General features: G+C 43.8%; 1 protein-coding gene across 3 annotated transcripts in view; it reads left to right on the plus strand.

Annotated features, from left to right (window-relative positions):
• Window positions 1–22,109, plus strand: part of MAD1L1 (mitotic arrest deficient 1 like 1) — a 554,397-nt gene that overhangs the window by 320,702 nt on the left and 211,586 nt on the right. For all 3 annotated transcript variants that reach the window (XM_077827951.1, XM_077827953.1, XM_077827952.1), the window contains exons 14-15: window positions 2,043–2,131; window positions 12,290–12,380. In XM_077827951.1, coding sequence (XP_077684077.1) covers window positions 2,043–2,131; window positions 12,290–12,380 — 180 coding nt within the window. The remainder of the gene's footprint in view (window positions 1–2,042; window positions 2,132–12,289; window positions 12,381–22,109) is intronic.

Raw genomic sequence — 22,109 nt, forward strand, 5'->3', positions numbered from 1 at the left:
AGAAAATTGAGGGAAGCATTCCTCGCTGTGATAATCTTGTCAGCTGGCTAATATACATGAACATTTTTTACAGCATAATGATGCAGGAGGGCTTTTTGCTTCTTTCTCTTTGCTTGAAAGGGTTTTGGCAAATGATGGGAGAATATCAAAATCTAGTGTTCCAAAGAAGATTTTGGCTAGAACCTCTTCCCCTGTCTTTCTCCTTTGCTTTAGCCCCTGATGTATCCAAAGGGGCGGGGAATCAGGCCATCCCTGTCCCTAGCTATAATGCTGCCATGTTTTTCATGCCTTTCCTGCAGCAAACAGGTGTGCGAAGATACATTACACTGGGACTTTGTTTCTCGCTGAGCAATGTGACTAGGCATAGCTCTGCAGTTGAATGCATATTCTTTTTGCCCACCTACCCACTGTCCCCTTCTTGTAAAAGCAAGAAACTGATACCAGCTGGCTGCATTTGGACCTGGTACACCAGTGCAGAATTATGATGCTCTACACATCTAATCAGTACAGATGAAGGGTACTGTTTGTTAATGTGTTATCTCCCTGATGTTGAATACTGAGCCCTCTGTGTTCATATGGTTTGCATCTCTAATTAGAGTTGTGTTGCTTATTATTTCCCCTGTAAATGGAAAGCATAGCATCTGGCCATAGATTTATGGGGGGGAGTTAGCGATCAGGAGGTACAAGACAGATGCTGAAGGAAGAGCCAAAATGTGAGGAGGGGAATAGGTGTACAAGAACAGACAATGAAGAATGAGTGGGGAGGGTATCCAGGCTGGGAGGAGACTAATAGGGCCGCAGGGTGTCTGAAAGTTACTTACGCTCAGAACTGGTTGTCTCTGCTTAGAATGCCTGAGGTTTTTAGGATAATAGTTTAATAGCAGGTAAAATATACCATTTCTCCCTCCCCCGTGCATGGAGTTTTGGGCACTGGATGAGGGACACAGATTTGCATAGCCAAAGGAGATCGAAGCGATTTCTATGCATTCCTCCCTCTGCTCCCAACCTGACAATTATAGGGCCTGAGTAAGAAATACCATGTGCTCAGATTGAGGCTTGGTTTCCTAGCCTAAAGGGAGCTGGGGCAAACTGTTTTCTTAATTCTTCATCCACTGTTTCTCCCCCACCCCAGCTGGGTAACTTGTATCTGAAAGGGTTGGAAATTCTCCCCTGGCTGATGGGTGCAATGTAGAAGTCTTGAACAGAAATTGGACTGGACAAGGCCGTCTGATCAGCTTATTTCCTATGGGAGTTACTGGTGCTAAATGAGGTTGCATTGCCAGCATAGAACTTCAGGTGCTAGGGAACTCCTGCTTACATGCAGAGTTCTCCGCCTCGATTTACTCACCAGGCAATGGATGGGGAAATATTCAGAAGAAGAGCAATGGCTCCGCTTGAACAATATCAGTTCTCCCTTCCCTCTCCCTTGGTTGCCCCATACAGCCTTTGAGCAAATGGTGGGAGAGATCATTGCAGGTGTGTCAAGAGAGGGTGTATTAATTGGGGAGCTGGTACTTGGCACATGTAAAACTTGTATTTCACAAAGTACATTGGAATGATTTCTAAACTGAGGGGGAGCTGGCTGTGGCGTATGAAATAGCTGCCTCCCTGCTGTTACTCAACATCATGTTATGAAGTGAAGTTGGTTTCCATTTCCGTTGTGACTAAGCTGAAGAACCACGTGACACTGGACACAGCTGTCTGATGGAAATGAAGACACTTACGGGATCATAGTTTTTGCTGTAGTGGATGGATTATGGGCCATCAGGTTGTTGTAAATGCCTGATACTTCAGAGGAAGGTGAAAAAACCCATAATGCATCTGGCCAATTGTACCTCCATGAGGAATACTAAGGATAAATTCCTTACTGCAAACTTATATTAGAAAACCATGTGCACCATGGTCCATACATCAAAATATTGAAGTTCCAGGACTCCTTACTCTCTAAGAGTCCAAGGCATTCAGTCGTGTGATTCAGCAGTGTGCACCCATGTCTTTCATGTCTCTGATGGATGAACTAACCTCCTGTCCTATTCATGCAGATGGAGGTGGAGTTAAAGAGCCTGAAGTCTCAGGCATGCACAGCAGCGCAGAGCACCTTCATAACTACTGAGGAAGTGAACGCACTCAGGTGAGCATGTGCTAGGGGCTGTTCCTTCTATTTGTTACACAGTTGGGGAGAAGGGAAAGACCAAGTTGGTATTATAAAAAGAAACAAATGCTGCATCCTCATCATTTATATTGTGGTAGCACCTAGGAACTCCGGTCAGAGACTGGAACCCCATCTGAACAAATGTAATACTGACAGACCCTGGTCATCAGCAGACGGGATTGAACCTGGGACCTCTGGAGCTTAGTGCATGAGCCTCTATTGCATGAACTAAAAGCCATATGGCTCTTAGCTAAGGCCGTAGAGCAGACTAATTTATCTCTAAGTGGTCTCGGTGCCCCTACATGGGACAGAACACCACACCCAGGTGGTGTGTGGATTATACAAACACACAACAAAAAGACAGCCCCAGGAAGCTTACAGTATAAGTAACTAAGCTTTAGGGCTGGTCATTACACTGACCTTTTCCTGATAGGATATTTTCATAGTAGAATCCTTCTTTGTCCACCTACCTTCACCTCATGCTCATTTCACCCCCCAAAACCCAGGAAAATTCCAGGAGCCAGGGAAAAGCTCTGTGGCCTCCAGCCTTTCTTACACACTGTCATTTTCAGACCATTTTTCTACCTGGGGTTTCTCCATGCTCTGGTTTGGAATCTGCTTGAGTCTCTTTTCCTCTGTTAATTCATGTTGCAGTGGCTCCTTCATCACCCCATTTACTTCCCTCTTTGTGGAACAGCTTTGCTGTTTGTTTTTTATTTTTACTGGATCTGGACTTTAAGTTCAGGACCTGTTGGCATCCACGGAGAGAGGCTTAGAAACAGCCTTTTGTAATACTGATGTGCTTCCCGTGCTGGAGAGAAAAGAAAAATGGTTCTCCTAGTGTGCAATTGCAGATGGTAGAGGGATACATGTTGTGATTCAATGAGAGAGAAGTTACAAAACAGCATTTCAGCAGAGGATACATAAGCACTTACAAAAGCTACAATGAAACTAGACAACCTTTCAGTGTATTTATTAAAGTATTTACAGCTCCTGTTCCAAGGTAGGTGAAACAATAAATACCGAACACAGAAAGTTCATCTGTATCCAGAATGTTTTAATAAAGTTCCTTCTTTTTAAACTGAGCCAATCTGTTCGATCTTGACAACTTGCATTTGTGGTTCTGAGCTGAAGTGAGATTTTGGCTGGATTTCCTTCTCTTAATTCTTTTCTATTTTCAGTTCCATCACTGTAAAAGTATTGCGGCCTCTCAAGAACGAAAGCAGGATTTGCAGGAGGCACAAATTACTGGCCTGCATTTTATGGATTTTCTAAATCCCCCCCTCCTGGCTTGTTTTACAGCTCTGGAAGCGTTGTTCAGTATTAGAATGGAATGGATTTGAAAATGGCCAGTGTTCAGCTAAGCTGTTTTAATACAATAGAGAGCTCTTAAACTGCCCTTTGGGATGTATTTCTCAGGGACAGCTCCCACAAGATGGAGTGGCAGAATTTTGGAGGCCTCCCTCCACCAAATCATCTTTTAATGAGATGGTACTGTCGGTCACACTATGGTTTTGTTCCCCCACTCCCATGAGGGTAAATCAGTTCTTCCTAAATCCTTATTCATGGTGTGAGTGTTGGTTTGAGGCTTGATCTCATTCTGCCTTTCACTTTCTCCAGGGGGCACATAGGACTATCCTGAAGCACGGTGTTTGCAGTGCTACCGGGGTGTTCAAAATCTCTCCAGCAGCAATACAGCTCATCCCTTATTCTGATTAATATTAGCTTCTCTATCAGTAAAACCAGCATCCTGTTTGCTGTCTTCTGGGAGCCGGAGGCTTTCAGGAGATTTCTACAGTAACTCCCCAGTCTCCCCATCTCTCCTGGTTGGTATGGACTGCAGCACCCTTTCCATTTAGGAGCAAGTCCAGTCTCTATATTTTCACCTCCAAGATTCATTATTCAGTGTTTATCTTCATTAAACAGCATTTGCCATCTATTAGCTGAGCAACTTCAAGGATGGCAGAAAACAAAACAACTGGATTTCCACATACTCCAGGACTTCCTGAGATTGCCGATGTCTGCCTTACAGTGGAAATGGATCTCATTTCTCACTTTGTCCATCTTTTCCCTGATTTGCAAACCTAGATTTCACAAATGGCACTGTCAGATCTCTTGCAATGATTCTATTACTGAGCACCAGTTATGTGCTAGGTGCTCTGCAAGCAGAGGAAGCCCCTGTCCTGCTCTTAAAGGCGTGGCAGTCTAAATAGAACTTTTTTTAAGTGTGAGTCCTTTGCCTGTCAACCCCATAACTCTGCTTCTTTCATTTAAATTGTGCTTCAGGATTCAAATAGAGTGTCCCAGAAGTGGGCTCCTCCCCAGCAAAGCCATTTATATTCTGGAACAGTTCTCCAGTGAGGAGCAATAAATTGAAGGCAGAACTGAAAGTTGTGTCAGGCTAAGAGGCCAAGTTTCTGGGGCTGCCTCTCATAGTAGCACCGTCCACCTCCCGCCCCACCACCACACACACACCACGAACACTTCCAGGACCGCACACTTTTGCAGCTAGGGTCATCTGAGACATTTGACCCTTCAGATCTACTATAAGATTATTTTTGGTAGATTCCCAGTGTAGCTAAACCTTCTTTGTTCAGATGGAAGTCTGTCATTGAACCGTTTTTTGTTGCAAGGGTGGTGCTGGTGTATTTAATAAAATACAGAACATGTTCAAAACCCTGGTGTTGGTGATTTGGTGATTAGGCAGGCCTGCGTGGTGTGGCATGCAAGGATGTGAACTTGGATTTCTTTCCTTTTCTTGTCACAATTTTATGACTCTCTTTGCAAGGTGGATGGAAACAGTATAAAGTTGTTCATTTGATTTCATCCCTTCTTGCTGCTCAGCATATGCAAGTTTCGTGGGCCATGGGTTTCCAACAGAAAACACACACTGTATGAAGTGTTTTCTTTCAGCTGGAGGCTTCTTCAATCTGGGGCTAGTGAGCAACTTCTCATCCCCTTCTCCACACAAGTAGATGGACTGCTCTGCTGCTGTAGTCTGTTTTCTTCTCAGGAGCAGCCTACTTCAAATATCATTGTCTTCCTTCTGCTTTCTGTCTAGCAGAACATGGAATTCTCTTCTCTGCAGAATTAGGGAGAAAACACTTGGTTTGTGGTTCCAGAGTTACCCAATCTAGGAATGGAATGGTGTTCCACCTCTCCTGCTTCTGGCATTCCCCCATGCACTAGGGCTGGGAATCAGTAAAGAGCTCGCTTGCTGTAACACAGGTAAACCCTTGCTGTCACGGAATCATGAGAAATTTTCACAGGGTTCCCCCTTGCATGGGAACTGGAATAGTTTGTTGTGGTTGTCACGTTTCCCAAGATAGCTGCACTTCTGAACAATTGTGATCCTTCTTGTGGCAACCTCACCTAGTCTCAGGCCTCTAATTGTCTTTCTTGAAGTGGGATCTCGCTATCCACTCCCTCCTGACTGGGGTCTTAGGCTGCAGACTCCTGCAAATCACTGAGATTATCTCAGCAGGTCTGACTTTAGTTCAGCAGCCATAGTTTTGTTCTCTTAGGGGCAGTGACGGAGTATCTGGTGATCAGCCAGGTGTCACAAAACAAAGGTATCTTACAAACAGTAAACATCTAGCTTATCAGGTGTCACCATCTTCCACATGGAAACCCTGTCTGTTTCCAAAGTACTGCAGGGCCTGCCCCTCTGCATCACAGTCTCATGTCCATTCTTGGATTAAGCATGAGTGGCCCTCTCCAAGGTCAAGATCAGCCCTCTCCAGGATGTTCTTTGTTTACCAGGCCTCTTGAACCAGGTCAGACCTATACATGCTATTTCCCCTAGGGGGTGAAACTTCCACAGAGTAGATACCTGCATTAGGAATTTGCTCTAATTACCCCCGCACTCTTGATATTAGTTCCTGCAGAAAACCCTTTGACTCCCCCCATTTAGCCAGGAATACAACTACAAGTCGCTCCATAAAGATACATATAACATTTGTAAAATCAATATAATAGTCTTTAAATGTTCTGTGTGTCCATAGCTGCTCTCGCAGTGGACCATGGGAGAACCCTTCACATGGCCGCCTGCAGGTGGCTCCCTGCAGCAAAAATGAGTTGGGTGGGTGTGATGAGGAAGGAGAGGTTTTGGAGGGTGGGAAGGGGAATCTGGTGGGGAAGGAATCATTGTGCCCTCCCCTCCTTCTCCATTACAGTGTTAAGGCTTTGTCTACTACACTATCAAATTTTGTTGGCAAAACTTATGTCGACACCCAAAAGTTGACAAAACAAAAATCGCCAAAGGGTGTTCACACTTACTCCCTCTGTTGGCAGACCATGTCCACATTGTGGGCACTGTCATCAACAGTGTGAGCAATGCATTGTGGGTATGTATCCCACAGTGCAGTGTTGTGGGAAGGCGGAGCTGATCGCTGCGCATCTTGGGAGGATTCCCTCCCAGTTCTCCCACAGCCTCCTCAGGAGCCCGGAGCGGCCTCATGAGCAGCTCTGTGAGCTTTCTATGCTGAGGAGTGTCAAAGCAGCGCAGCAGTCTCTCCTTCCCCCTTCCCTGCGACAGCCGTCAGCCTGCCGCTGTATTCCTAGTGCAGGGCAGAACAGGAGCATTCCAATTATTTGCTCTTTGTTCCCCAAAGGGAGCAGCACACTCAGCTGTCAGATACTTTCTGCGGCTTTGAAAGGGGAGGGGCACATGCCTGCAGGGCAGTAGAGATCAAAACACTGAAAGTCTCTCCTATGGGGTGGAAGTTTTTTGTCGCCGAAACCGGGAGTTTTTCCGACAAAAGTCACATTGCAGTGTGTACGCTTTCACTGCTTTGTCACCAAAAGGCAGTTTTTGGCGACCAAACTTGGTAATGTAGACAAAGTCCTCGAGGAGCTGTCCCTGCGTGGTTCCACACCACCAGTTCACACTGCTGCTCCTTGTTTGTGGTATGTCTCTAGTCATTGGAGTCTAGTGCCTGCTGCCAGTGGGGATGCAGGAACTAGGAGCACAACTGTACTTACATTCTTTCCCCGTACAATTTGCCATTACAAATTCACTTTGGCAGAAAACAGGTGGAAGAAGAATACAAACTCTCCAAATTGGAAGGTGGGGAAAGAAACCCCACACTTCATGAGGGAATTATTTTCACTGCTAACATTTACCATGGGCCTCAACACACCATTCATCTACAATCCGATGCACCCACTCTCCTGGACTAAGCCCAACCCCACCAGTTAGCTGCTCTCCTGAAGGAACCTGAAAAATTGAAGGGAACCGTCAGAAGCCAGAGAAAGGAACAGGAAAGTACTGTGTGCCTCCAGGCATTTCCATATAAACTTCACTGTTAAAAGCTAACTTCTGAAAACAAATGCAGGATAGTCACAAAGGACAATGAAATCCACATTAATCCCTTAAATCTGTATTCACATCCTGTGAGTGCGTGAAAGCTTTAAAAAAAATATTTTGTCTCCTTTTTCTTTAGTATGGAAAGTAAATTTTCAGTGAGAAGCTTGAAAGACTTTATCAGTTTTTCTCCCTCTCCCCCCGAGAACAAAGTGCTCTTTTGTCAGACCTTTTATAGCTCTAAATGTGAAATTCTTTCCCAACTTTATTACTTCCGAGGAGACAATAAAAGACATTATTAATGCTGTCATTCCCCTTGTCCCCTGTAAATCATATTTGCCATATTGTTCAGCTCTCATAATGGGAAAGGGTGGTCGAACAATTTAGTTTGTTGACCACAGGGTATAACAAACCATGTTTAGTCAGTAACACGTTTTACTTGGGTGATGATAAATCCACAAAGGCTGTTGTTTTATAACGAATAAATAAAAGTAATACATTAAAAAACAGCTTTAGTAAAGACTTAAGTGGCAACAGCTGAAGGATCTTTTCAACTGGAACAAATCTGAACTTTTTCTTTCTGCTGTCAAACAGAAACTCCAGTAAATCCTAAGTGTTGTCTATGGATTTAGTGAGTAGGTAGCGTTACAGTGATTCAAAAGAAATTCATGTCCTTGTCAATGCCTGTTAGTCACACTTGCTGGAAATCTCTGCTCTGTTTCTAACACCATCTCATTGCCATCTGGATCCCTTAATAGTGTCTTCTCCACACATACATTTTCTGTTCCGTTCAATAGTTTCCAGTTCAGCAGTAGCTTTTCTACATGGCAGTGCCCTCTTCACAGATGGGGCATACCGTGAGAGAGGCCCCTATCAGTGGCAATACTATGCTGTCAATCACACTGTGCTCAGCTATAGCTGCCGACATTTTAATCTTATAAATAAGGACAATAAGGAGAAAAATGGGAGCACCTGTTAGCTCCATTGGACTCTGACAGTTTTCTGGAAGGAGAGAGTTGGAGAAATACTTCATTTTTTTCTGCTTAAAAAATAGGAATGATCAGTCTGTCTGCCTCAGGTGTTACTATGGCACCCATCACCATAGCATCTAAGCAGTTCCCAGATAAATGAGATTTGCATGGTGAGGTCTTTCATGGATCAGCCTTTCCTGGTAGACGAGGCTTTGTTGGAGATGTAGGCTTTTTTCCCCTTTGTTGTTTTGTCCTTCTAAATTGGGACAGGGGTATATATGATGTGGGCCCAACACCAGAATGATTCCAACTGTCTGGAATTGGAGACACATGCAAGACCAAGATACTGGGGTAGATACACAGGTCAGAGCAAATGCAACTCCTTGGTGATCTTTCACTAACTAGATCTCCCCCTTAGAGCTTGGGAGGCAGTGTCATAAAACATTGTGCCTTTACAGTCTTCTCTTTTGAGTTACTTTAAGTTTCACTGCATCTGCTCCAGGAAAGCCCCATAAGAGATTTGATGCAGTCTTGTCAAGAATTGAAACAATTGCATGTTTTCAAGCTTCTTTGTAACGAATGAATGGGTAGATAGTCAACGGTGAATTTCAACGAGGCTTCCTGCACCAGTAAAACTCAGCATTTTATAGTATCAATATTGTAGCGAGTAAATGACAATTCTTTCCTCCTCCCACCGAAAAGCTGCATTTGTATTCAGTCTAGGTCAAATGTTAAATTGATAGGTGACCGTACTGAGCCCTGATCTCTTTCTAGTTTACTTTTTGTCGTTGGTCATTTGAGTCTGTCCTGGATTGTTCTCCTTACAAACACCTGTAGAACAACCTACAGCTGAGGAAGAGTAACTCTGGTGCACAAGTTGAGAGGTAAGAATTGGGGAGAAAATGGTTGCCATATTTTTTATTGTTGGCACCTAGATGAGTGGAGCACAAGGTAGCATGTAGGTTAACACTGCCTTTATGCCCATTGGAGAATCCAAACACAACACCAACCGGCCCCTGAGTCTGAGTTTACTCAAATTAAAAATGTCAATGACAAGTAAGTATCTTCTCTGGTAGTTTAACTGCGAACTGCAAGTGCTCTCCTATGTTATATACTGAGAGGCTCTCCCATGCCTCTCTCTCTTTGCCACTGGGAAGTGCTCCCGTGGGCTGTTTAGGAAAGACCAAGTAGCACAGACTGTTTGCCTATGGTTCTCAATATCCCCCAGTGGAGATCCAGGGCACTTTACAGTGTCAAACATAGACCAGTAGAGGAGTGAGAATAGCAGTGCTGGCCCCAGCAGCCAGCACAAGAGACAAGCCATTGCTTGGGTTCCAAGTCAATAAAGGAGAGATATTGAACCCTGGTTCTCCATTACAGTGAGGGTGGGGAGCAGGTGCCTTTGGCTGTAGTCTGTTGGGGTACTTCTGCACTGCAATTCAAAACCTGCAGCTGGCCTGTTCCAGCTGTCTCAGACTTGCAGGGCTCAGACTAAGGGGCTGTTTAATTGTGGTGCAGAGGTTTGGGATGGAGCCCAGGCTCTAGGATTCTGCGAGGCAGGAGGGTCCCAGAGCTTGGGCTGAAGCCTGAGCCTGAACATCTACACGGCAATTAAACAGCCCCGCCACCCCGAGCCCTGCAAGCCCAAGTCAGCTGGCACACGCCAGTCTCCGGTGTCTAATTGCAATGTAGATATACCCTTGGATGCTCCATTTCATAAATGCACATCTCTCTCTTTGTAGAAGGAGGCAGAGTGAAAATGTAAACAATTGAACGATTCAACTAGCTGAATGTTCATTAGACAAGTAAAAAATCTCACTCAGTGACCAGAGGGGGAAAACATTAGACAGACTGTACTGAAAAATGGCAGGCATCTCAGACTATAACAAACATTCTGAACACACATTCTCTATCCCACTAGAACAGCACCCGTGTATAAAGCACCATGTCTTCCTGGGCGTTAAATTGAGGACAGGAATCAGTTATTAAACCTTAAAAGTACATTTGAAATACCATATAAACATCATGGCTCAACCATAATCCAGTTTCAGCTTGATCTTTTTTCAAACTCTGCTTTCTCTGGAGACATTTACATGTGGTATTGGAGGGCAGCCCTCAGCTGGTACCACAGGCAGAGTGCTTGTTCTGTAGGAAATATCACCCCTTAGTTGGGGAGGGTGGGTGGTGTTGAGAGATTTGTTAGAGGTTTTGAGCCAAAATGCAGAATATTGAATATGAGGCTGTCATTCACTCTGAATGTTTTGGGTATCTGATTCCGACCTTCAGTAGCTGCTATGTTTTTTTCCTTACAGAAAAAAATTCTCTCTTCCTTTGGTATGTCCTGAAGGGTTAAAAGCACTTTTAAACACAATGTGAGGAGTAACGCTAAGTTACATCTGAAGATGCTGTCATACTGCAACAGCTTCTGGAAAAAGCAGGTGCCCAGGACGTTAGTGGTTTATATGGAATGACAGGAGAGTGCCTCTCATCCTTTTCGCCAGCCACTCTTTACCTGAGTTATGTATGACTTTTCAGTGTCTACGTCAAGGTTCCTTCCTCACTCTGAACTCTAGGGTACAGATGTGGGGACCTGCATGAAAAACCCCCTAAGCTTATTTTTACCAGCTTAGGTTAAAACTTTCCCAAGGTACAAACTATTTTACCTTTTGTCCCTGGACTTTATTGCTGCCACCACCAAGCGTCTAACAAATATAACCGGGAAAGAGCCCACTTGGAGATGTCTTCCCCCAAAATATCCCCCCAAGCCCTACACCCCTTTTCCTGGGGAAGGCTTGATAAAAAATCCTCACCAATTTTCATAGGTGAACACAGACCCAAACCCTTGGATCTTAAGAACAATGAAAAAGCAATCAGGTTCTTAAAAGAAGAATTTTAATTAAAGAAAAAGTAAAAGAATCACCTCTGTAAAATCAGGATGGTAAATACGTTACAGGGTAATCAGATTCAAAACATAAAGAATCCCTCTAGGCAAAACCTTAAGTTACAAAAAGACACAAAAACAGGAATATCTATTCAGCACAGCTTATTTTATCAGCCATGTAAACAAAAGAGAATCTAACGCATATCTAACTAGATTGCTTACTGGCTTTTTACAGGAGTTCTGCCCTGCATTCCTGCTCTGGTCCCGGCAAAAGCAACACACAGACAGAGAGCGCCTTTGTTTCCTCCTCCCACCCCCCTCCCCAGCTTTGAAAGTATTTTGTCTCCTCATTGGTCATTTTGGTCAGGTGTCAGCTAGGTTATCTTTAGTTTCTTAACCCTTTACAGGTGAAAGGGTTTTTTTCTGGCCAAGAGGGATTTAAAGGTGATTAGCCTTCCCTTTATATTTATGACCGTCTAGAACAGGGGTCTCCAATCTTTTTGGCTCGCGCATCCCCAGGTGAAGAGTGGAAGAGAAGACCTTCCGCTGACGTGCCTCCGAAAATAGCCGTAGGCTGTTGAGCTGCCGCCAAAGTCCCGTCGCGGTCTTCGGTGGCAGTACAATCGTTGCCGGTGTCTAGAACATTATTAACTAGCTTAATTAGTTTTTTCTCTTTAAAGAGCAACCACAGACACTCTGAAAAAACACCCCCTTGACATGGCCAAGGTAATATTGGTGTAGGAACTGTAACTATTGAATTTCCTGATAAATTGGTCTTTTACCTATGCATACTTAACAGTGCAATAATGTTGTTTTATTCTTTTCATTTAATGTGGTATCTTACCATTGGAAGAATATTTTTGGACAGGTGTGTGATTTCTGTCTTTGGGTCCTCATTATTTTGCTCTTTCCAGTGGTGGGACTAAAGCAGGGTTAGAGCATTCGGAGTTTCAGTGTATTTCTTCCCCCCGTCTTTACAGGTTAAAAATTGAAGAGTTGGAGGTTGAGCGAGGGCGGCTAGAAGAAGAGAACAAGACTCTGGAAATGAAATTGGAGAAGCTCACTCTCCAGGTAAGAAGTGGGACAGGGCCAGAAGGGCTGAATAGCTTGGCACAGTCCAGCCTTGATGGATGAGTATACTGACAAACTTCCAGAAGTTCCTTTCACAGTCCACAGATCCTTCCCCTTCAGCCCAAACCAAGCCCATCCCACAAACCCTTATCTGTGTACGATGTTCTCATATTGAGATTTTGGTGTTGTATTCAGGCATGCAAGAACAGATGCTTTTTCCAGTATACTTGGGTATACTTCTGTTTAGAAGCCTCCAAACCTTTGTCTGTGCGAGCAAACTTCACAGCCATAACTAACCACTGCTGCAGCTCGAGCAGCGCTGGGAGCTGTTGTATAGACTGCGTTTTCCACTATGATGACAGGTTGGTAAAAATGCCTCGGCGCTGTTTACATTACAGCTTCCCACCATCATTACCATTCACACTGAGCAACGCTCAATAGCTTGCGGCCTTATCTGATAAGAGCTATTCAAGTCCAGAACATGATGATGGGGTATGGAAGGAACAGGTTGTGGTGGCAGCGATCCACACACTCTCCCCAAGAGGAGGAAAGTATGAAATAAGAAATCTGAGTGAAAGAAAAGCTAAAGTGCTGATTTTACCATGGCACTGCAGGATTTCCCCATATTTTTGCTGAGGCTGATGCTTCGCCCATCTCATAAGCAAGAGTTTCAACTTTTTTATTCTGGATACAGCAGTGAAGCCTTCCTCTCCCTGAAGCTGGCAGTAATAGAAGGGGATGCTTACTCAGGCTGCTCTCATCTCTGAAACACTGTTACTCTGTGCAGAGGGAGGGGTGGGAGTGTTACATTTAAAGCATCTTCTGTTTGAAAGAAGCCGGAGTGAGCGAGAAGCGAAGCCTATTTTGTGTTTAATCAAAGGCCATCCTGCTCCGAGCAGTGTTATCTTTCTCTGATGTGCCGAACAACCCAGCCTTGTAACATTTCATTCTTTTAATTTTTCTTTCTTTCTCTTTTTTTCCTTTTTGTGTAAATTGCTTTATGATGGTAGAAAACCTGCAGGTTTGAAATTACCCGAATTTCAGGCAGACCATTGATTTTATCTTGACACCTATTAGAGGCAAATCAAATCTCTTTTTTATTACCAATTCCTGGAGAAGGGGGAAGTGACAGCTTTGATAAAGCAGGGAGCTGAGAGCTGTTGAGCGCCTCTGCTGAGCCGTGGTTAGCGTGAAACCTGTCACCCAGCTCTCCTTTAATTGGGTTTCTGTCATCAGAAGGAGATGAAAACATTGGGTTTGGTGTTCTGATGCTCCGGTCTCCAAACATACACAACAGCAGCTTTGGTTTCAGAGCAGGTTACAACTCATTCAAATCATATTTAATCTGTCCTCACTGCCTCAGGCTAGCTGCCAGCTCCCAGCACTGGGGCATCACCATTCTGGCCAGAGTAATTCCCTGTTTTGTTTTGGATTCTCAGAGAGATCTAGTGTTTGAAATCAGTGTCAGCAATGCCAGTAGCCACGCCCTTGAGATGCTAAAAGCACCAAGCTTCTAAGGTCTGTCTGCAGCAGGAAAGGTTCAGAGCCTTTCATATAGTTTTGCTAATTGTCTTATTTTAGACAGAAGTGGGTGGGTAGGTGTGGTCCTTTTGGTAGCTGAGCTCATTTAATGCTGTGAACATGATGCAATGATAAAGGCTGGGATCAGGACATCAAAGACAAAGCTGAGACAGAGCCTTCATGGTATAATAAAACCACTCGCCCACCATGTCAGCAGACTTGGGTGGCGCAGTGACTGTTGTATTCTTCACAAAATTCACAATTCAAACAAAAGTAGTTTGAACTCATCCCAGGTTCTAGTAGCGCATATCACAATAGTGCAATTCAGTGGCAGTGCTCAGAACCCTAGAGTTTAATAATGGTGTGGTGCAGATCAGGGCTATGTGAGGGGACTGGAGAGGAACAAAAAAGACCTAAGAATGCAGGGAAAAGGAAAAGATGTGAAGAAGACAAGAGGACAGGCAGGCATAGAGAAGGAGAAGAGGTTATCTGTCTGAGCTGGTTCAAGAAGGAGAAACCAGCCCCATCAGTAGAGGTTAGGTGGAGAACCCACATGAGGAGAACTGGACTAAGTTAACAACGTTCTTGGTTTTAGTTTGGGAGGGCTAAGGCTTGGACTTAGTTATTTGTTTAACTTCTCCTTATCTTCCCACTGTTTGTGCATATCTTATGAGCTTGGAGTTCTGGTTCCTTTGAATCAGGAAGTGAATAGCAAGGAAAGGAGAACACTATAGATTAACTCCTTGGGCAACTGCAATTTCTCCAAATGGAGACGGATCTGTGCAAGTCTGAGTGCTGAAAAGATGTGAATTACTGATCAGTACCCACCCAGTTGAGTGGTCAAGAGATCAGAACTGTCTACAAGGTAAAAACAGCCTTGCTACCAGGGGTTCTGGTCCTGGAGGTGCAACAGCACCCCCTGGCTTGAAGTAATAATAGCAACCGAATGCACCACTTCCAGCATATTCTGGGTTTCTGGTTTTGTTCAAAGGCTTTCAGCACCCTCAGTATAAAAATTGCTCAGTGGCCCTGCCTGCTAATGAAGATTAATTATTCATTACTTGAGTCCCAAGTCCCCAGCAGGCCCAGGCTCAGAATTGCATCCTGTGTAAACACTTCTGTTGACTCTAGGCACTGCTGCGGACTGGGTTATCTGCTGCTGAATACCATTAAATATGGGTTATCCAGCTATTAATCTCTGCAGTCAGATAGTGCAAGGAGAATATGTTGGAAAAAGGTAATTCTGCACTCAAATGGAGTCACTGGAACATGCCCAAGTCAGTTTATTATTTGTTGCTTACTCCTGAGGTAGAAATCCGGGAGATGATGGGTTAAAATAATATCTTTGTCAGAAAGAAAAGCAAGAAAGGAGAACAAATGGTAATGTTACAAAATAACTTTTTAAAATTTACTGAAGAAAAAGTCCCCTAGTGAAGTTTCAGAAGTGGGAAAAACAAAGGATCAGAGAAAATAAAGAAGTAAAAGAGGTAGAAGACAATGAACAGATTAAGATTTGGCAGAGGTTTTTTTTAAAAAAAAAAATCTGTAGCACTTCCTTTAAAAATAAATAAATAAGCCATTATTGGAATAAATAAAAGTTACTTACAAGAGAGTGTACAAAATTTGTTGTTGTGTTAGGGAGAGGGGTGTGACAGAAAGTGAGTGAAATCAAGCATAACAATTTAAGTGCACCAATCTTTATGTACTGAAGTCTGATCAGTCCATAAAACCATATGCAGTGAATTCAAACCTGAAGGGACATGTCCAGCCTTTAGTAGCCAAGAGTTCAGGACCACTAAGGTTTGACTGTATTGACCCATGAAAAAGTTATCTTCAAAAAAATTCTCACACATTGTCACATGCCTGTGTGTCTGAGTATGGCCATTTTGCCTTTGCCTGTCCCTGAATTGGCTGCTGGCAGTGATACTGCCATTCAGTGAACTATATGGCACTAACTGGGCCAGAGGGCAGGTATGTGCTTTGAAAGCTATTGTTGTATTAGGAGGTATGTGATTTATACTCCCCGAGCCTGTATTAGCAAGTGAAGAAATTGATGAATATCTGCAGCAGCGTATATAGACTGTGCCTCTTTGTATTCTCTGCTTGCTTGGGGACATCTTCAATTGTGGCTAGAGGCTCCATCAACTTTCACACCCTTCAATTCCCAATATCCCTTTGGCTCTTGACACCTAGCTGGGGGCTGGATTGATTTTCCTTCATTGGTATAAACACAATAGCATGGATATTACTTGCTGTTTAGATCTTTACTGCTAATAAAAACCTCAAATTTAAAAAAACCTGAAAAAATGTTTGGATTGCGGGAAGACATCATCACTCCTTTCCCGTGACACATCTAACTGAAATCTTTTGAACCTGAGGTAGGGGGAGATCAGCTGGTATGAAGGCTGAGGGATCACATACATTTAAGTGTTCACTCATCTGCATCCATTTCTGCTATGGCAACCACTGCTGGAATAGGAGAGCATATCTGCTGCTATGACTTGCTTTTGCATATTGTGGGCAGACTGTTGCTGCTGTCTCAGAAAGTGGCTTAGTTTGTTAAACAGTCCAGAACACTTCAGGCAATCTGCCCTCTACTCATTGGGGGAAACTGCAACTTGAAGCCAGGAACAAAAGGGACTGATCAAATCAGTGCTTTTTGGAGAAAATGGGAGGAAAGACTTCTGAAGAGTGCTCAATTAGCATTTATTACTGCTAGGAGTCTTGTTTACGGGCAATGGAGCGGATGGTGAAGTGTTCCTTATGCAAATACCACTCTCCTGCTTTTCCTGCTCTCCTCAGCCCTTCAAGTTGAAGGAGAAGAGATTCTTCAAGTTTGGCTGCTTCAAGGAAGATTGATTAAAATCAGCTGCAGTTTGACTTAATTGGATCCATATGTTTGGAGAGGGAGCTTGACTAGTTAGAACTTCTTGTAATTAGTTCACAGCTGGTTGGTGAGAAAAACAAAACTCCGGTTACAGTTCAGAGAAGTGGATCTGTAAAGATAAAGAACATCTTCCTGTCTTTATATTCGTACATTTTCAGGCTCTGAAAATTGTCTAGTCCTGTAACCAGACTAGCAGTCTGATTCCTGTGTGAGAGACAAACTGGGGTGTGCAATTTGCTTTTTTGTTTCTGGATGAGAAGAATCAAATAAAGTTGGAATAGAAATAGATGCTGATAGGCAAGGAAATATGACTAAGCTAACATGGAAGATAGCAGAGACTCCATGTTGTATAGGGCAGAATCAGGAATATTTTTGGTTATCTGTGAGCCTTTAGACTAAGCCAAGAGGCTCTGAACAGGATGACTCTGGAACCAGATACTCTTTAATTGAGAGCCCCCTAGGAGTAAGAATTAGAATTGAATTTATTTATCTACCTTCCTCATTAAAACATAATACAATAACAAATATATACTTGTATATTGTACTAATATCCTTATAGATACTTCAAAAACAATTGAGCGTGCAAATTAACCAGGGAGGAGAGATTGAATCATAGAATCATAGAATATCAGGGTTGGAAGGGACCTCAGGAGGTCATCTAGTTCAACCCCCTGCTCAAAGCAGGACCAACTAAATCATCCCAGCCAGGGCTTTGTCAAGCCTGACCTTAAAAATATCTAAGGAAGGAGATTCCACCACCTCCCTAGGTAATGCATTCCAGTGTTTCACCACCCTCCTAGTGAAAAAGTTTTTCCTAATATCCAACCTAAACCTCCCCCACTGTAACTTGAGACCATTACTCCTTGTTCTGTCATCAGCTATCACTGAGAACAGTCTAGATCCATCCTCTTTAGAACCCCTTTTCAGGTAGTTGAAAGCAGCTATCAAATCCCCCCTCATTCTTCTCTTCCGCAGACTAAACAATCCCAGTTCCCTCAGCCTCTCCTCATAAGTCATGTGTTCAAGTCCCCTAATTTTTGTTGCCCTCCGCTGGACTCTTTCCAATTTTTCCACATCCTTCTTGTAGTGTGGGGCCCAAAACTGGACACAGTACTCCAGATGAGGCCTCACCAATGTCGAATAGAGGGGAACGATCACGTCCCTCGATTTGCTGGCAGCGCCCCTACATATACATCCCAAAATGCCATTGGCCTTCTTGGCAACAAGGGCACGCTGTTGACTCATATCCAGCTTCTCATCCACTGTAACCCTTAGGTCCTTTTCTGCAGAACTGCTGCCGAGCCATTCGGTCCCTAGTCTGTAGTGGTGCATGGGATTCTTCCATCCTAAGTGCAGGACTCTGCACTTGTCCTTGTTGAACCTCATCAGATTTCTTTTGGCCCAATTCTCTAATTTGTCTAGGGCCCTCTGTATCCTATCCCTACCCTCCAGCGTATTTATCTCTCCTCCCAGTTTAGTGTCATCTGTAAACTTGCTGAGAGTGCAATCCACACCATCCTCCAGACCATTTATGAAAATATTGAAAAAAACTGGCCTGAGGACCGACCCTTGGGGCACTCCACTTGATACCGGCTGCCAACTAGACATGGAGCCATTGATCACTACCCGTTGAGCCCGACAATCTAGCCAACTTTCTATCCACCTTATAGTCCATTCATCCAGCCCATACTTCTTTAACTTGCTGGCAAGAATACTGTGGGAGACCGTGTCAAAAGCTTTGCTAAAGTCAAGGAACAACACGTCCACTACTTTCCCCTCATCCACAGAGCCAGTTATCTCGTCATAGAAGGTAATTAGATTAGTCAGGCGTGACTTGCCCTTGGTGAATCCATGCTGACTGTTCCTGATCACTTTCCTCTCCTCTAAGTGCTTCAGAATTGATTCCTTGAGGACCTGCTCCATGATTTTTCCAGGGACTGAGGTAAGGCTGACTGGCCTGTAGTTCCCAAGATCCTCCTCCTTCCCTTTTTTAAAGATGGGCACTACATTAGCCTTTTTCCAGTCGTCCGGGACTTCCCCGGATCGCCATGAGTTTTCAAAGATAATGGCCAATGGCTCTGCAATCACATCCGCCAACTCCTTTAGCACTTTTGGATGCAGCGCATCCGGCCCCATGGACTTGTGCTCGTCCAGCTTTTCTAAATAGTCCCGAACCACTTTTCTTCACAGAGGGCTGGTCACCTCCTCCCCATGCTGTGCTGCCCAGTGCAGTAGTCTGGGAGCTGACCTTGTTTGTGAAGACAGAGGCAAAAAAAGCATTGAGTACATTAGCTTTTTCCACATCCTCTGTCACTAGGTTGCCTCCCTCATTCAGTAAGGGGCCCACACTTCCCTTGACTTTCTTCTTGTTGCTAACATACCTGAAGAAACCCTTCTTGTTACTCTTAACATCTCTTGCTAGCTGCAACTCCAGGTGTGATTTGGCCTTCCTAATTTCACTCCTGCATCCCCGAGCAATATTTTTATACTCTTCCTGGTCATTTGTCCAATCTTCCACTTCTTGTAAGCTTCTTTTTGAAGGGAAGGTACAAACTAAAGGGCCATCAGTGGGGATTGTGAAACCTCTTTTTTGCGGGAAATACCGTCATTCAAGGTGCTTTTTAAAATTGAGGATGAGTGATTTCAGAGGGGCCAATTCCATACAATAGAGCCCTCCTCAGCAAAAATGCCACCACTTACTAGCATCACACACAGTGGAAGGATCTCTCGGCTTGGTCTCCACTTGGAGTTAGGCCTTGTCTACATAGGGAAATTGACCAGAACAGAATTCTGGAAAGCTGTCTACATGGGGAGGCTATTTGAAATAGCTTATTCTGAAATAGCTATTCCAGTCAATTTCCCAAGGTAAACGAGACCTTTTTGGTTTGTTTGTAGGTGTTAGCTAAAAGATGCTAACGACTGCATTCTAAATGTCTGATGTAGACAAGGAAGTTTAGACTTTAACACACGCTAAACTGGTCAGTTTGAAGCCTGGAAGGAGCCTCATCTTTAACTTGACCAGCTTAGCACATGTTAAATAATAAACTGCTCTCTCTGATTTAGACTGTTAAAACATATATGTTAGCACACGGTAGCTAACACCTTCTAACATGCCTCTACATCGGAGCCTAGTCAAAACCTGTCTGATTGGTGGTGGGAGAGCACATGCTTTCTTCATGTAGGATGCAGAAGCATCAGGGGGATGTTTCTCCTCTTTTAAGCATTAATGACTCATTATATAGTTAGGTCTTCACCCTCCTGGCAGTAACTAGTTGGGAATTAAGGGCCTCAGGCAAGTTGAGGTCACTTAATAGTCTAACTGCTCATTATGTGAAGAATGGATGAATCATTTACGTAGTTATAAAACTTAAAGGGACACTGTCAGCCATTCTAGGTCTCCTAATTGACCTATCAAATATGCATAAATCTCATTCCCTGCATAGTTTGTCCTGGTGATTTCTCTTTCACAAACCACCTCTCTCTCCCTTTTGTCCTTTCTTACATGCCCCCAGTCCACATGAGACTCCATATCACAGCTTGATCTCAGTGAAAACCTTCCCTGTACCCACACTTAGATACCTATTCCGCCCATCCCCCTTTCTTTGGTGAGGGCTTCTTGGATGCAAGAGGATTTATGCAAACTGCATGCATCTTTTTCAACCAGGCATGGCTTTTTGGATGATTTGTCATTGATGGAGCTGATTATGTGTACCCCTGGTTGAGAACCACTGCTCTAACCCTCTGTGTTCCCTCCCCAGCTCCTACCTGGAGTTTTGTCCCATTTCTTACATGTCAGTTATAGGCAAAAATTCTCTTTGGAGCATGACATTTTGCACCACATCCTTCACTGTTGTAAATGGACTTAGGTCTGTTGACCCCAAGCTCTGGGTCTGGCCCTCTATTTGTGGGACAAAATAAGTTGCTCAAAATACTAAGTCACATCTGATTTATACAGCTGTTATTTCCTTGATCAAACTTATGGTATTTGCCGTTAAATACTGACCTAATCCATCACTTATTGTGCAGGCACATAGCTGGCAGATCTTTTATTTCACTGTCTCCATCACAATGTATTTTCAGGCATTTGCAACTGGCTTAACCCTGTTTAAAAGTCTCCCATTGTGACCTGTGTGCCACTCAAGGTTTCTATAGAAATGTGGTCTGAGTTTTATTGGCAGCTGTGTATAACAATTTTGCAAAGGTGTGACGCCTCCACATTTAAAAAAACAAATCTTTAAACCTGATTTTAGTTTAAACTTGGTTTACTTCCCGGATAATCCACACAAATACGGTGGCCACACTAGCCTGCATACGGGTGTGTATCACACCAACAGTTTTAGGAGAAGGGCTCACTCCTGAGTCTGCACTAGGCCTTATTCCACTTGAAGATTTTATTGGCTCAGTGAGTATTTGAGGTGGGCTGCTAACAATGTGTAGAGTCCTGCTGAAGTGGATTCCACAGCCAGGCAGGAGGAGCACTGCCAGCAAATTCACTTGTGGTTTGTATGTTCTGAAAGTGATGACTACTCATGAATGGGGGTGTGGGGGAGGAAGGGGTGTTTTATGGGAAGGTCTAGAAGTTGTTTTTCCAAGTGCCAGGGAAAGGAGGGGGCAAAGGGTGTTACCTTGTTAGGGATCCAACTTTTTGAGACTCATGGGTTATTAAATTAGCTAAGGCTCCGCAAGTGTGTGTGCGCATTAAATCTGAATGCCCTGGGGCTCTTAGAATTGAGGGGAAATGGAAACTTGCTGCGGGATCAGAAGGTCCTGAGGAGTGGAGGTTAGTTCAAGTATTAGTCATAGGGACCATTGAGAGAATCCTCCAAGTCTGAGCTTCATAGCATAGGCCACACAGTTTCACCAAGTGATTCCTGCATCAAGGCCCTAATTTCTGGGTGAACTTTTGGAAAGACTTACACTTCAAGCGATGGAGAATCCTCACTTCCCTAGGTAAGTTGACCCAATGGTTAATTTATCCACATTATTTTTTCCACAGTCACCTTCGTCTTTTATTTCCACATCATCTTATATATACAAAACATCCTTCTTGGTGTGGTCCACAAAACAACTCAAAGATCAGCAGAGGAAGTGATCAGGTAGACCTGCCATGTGAACAACAAACTGTTTGTTGGCTTAATGTTGGCCCCGCTGAATGGGATGTGCAAAATGGGTGCCTACTGAAACAGGGACACCCGCAGTATAGACTTGCTAATGTTTGTTAACATCAGGGACTAAAACCAAGTGCAGAGATGCACGTTTGTGCGGTGAAGTATCAACATGCACTGACTTTTTTTAGAAATATGGACGTTGAATATTAAACC

Source organism: Eretmochelys imbricata, chromosome 10 (genome assembly GCF_965152235.1).
Source record: "Eretmochelys imbricata isolate rEreImb1 chromosome 10, rEreImb1.hap1, whole genome shotgun sequence".
Classification (NCBI taxonomy): Eukaryota; Metazoa; Chordata; order Testudines; family Cheloniidae; genus Eretmochelys; species Eretmochelys imbricata.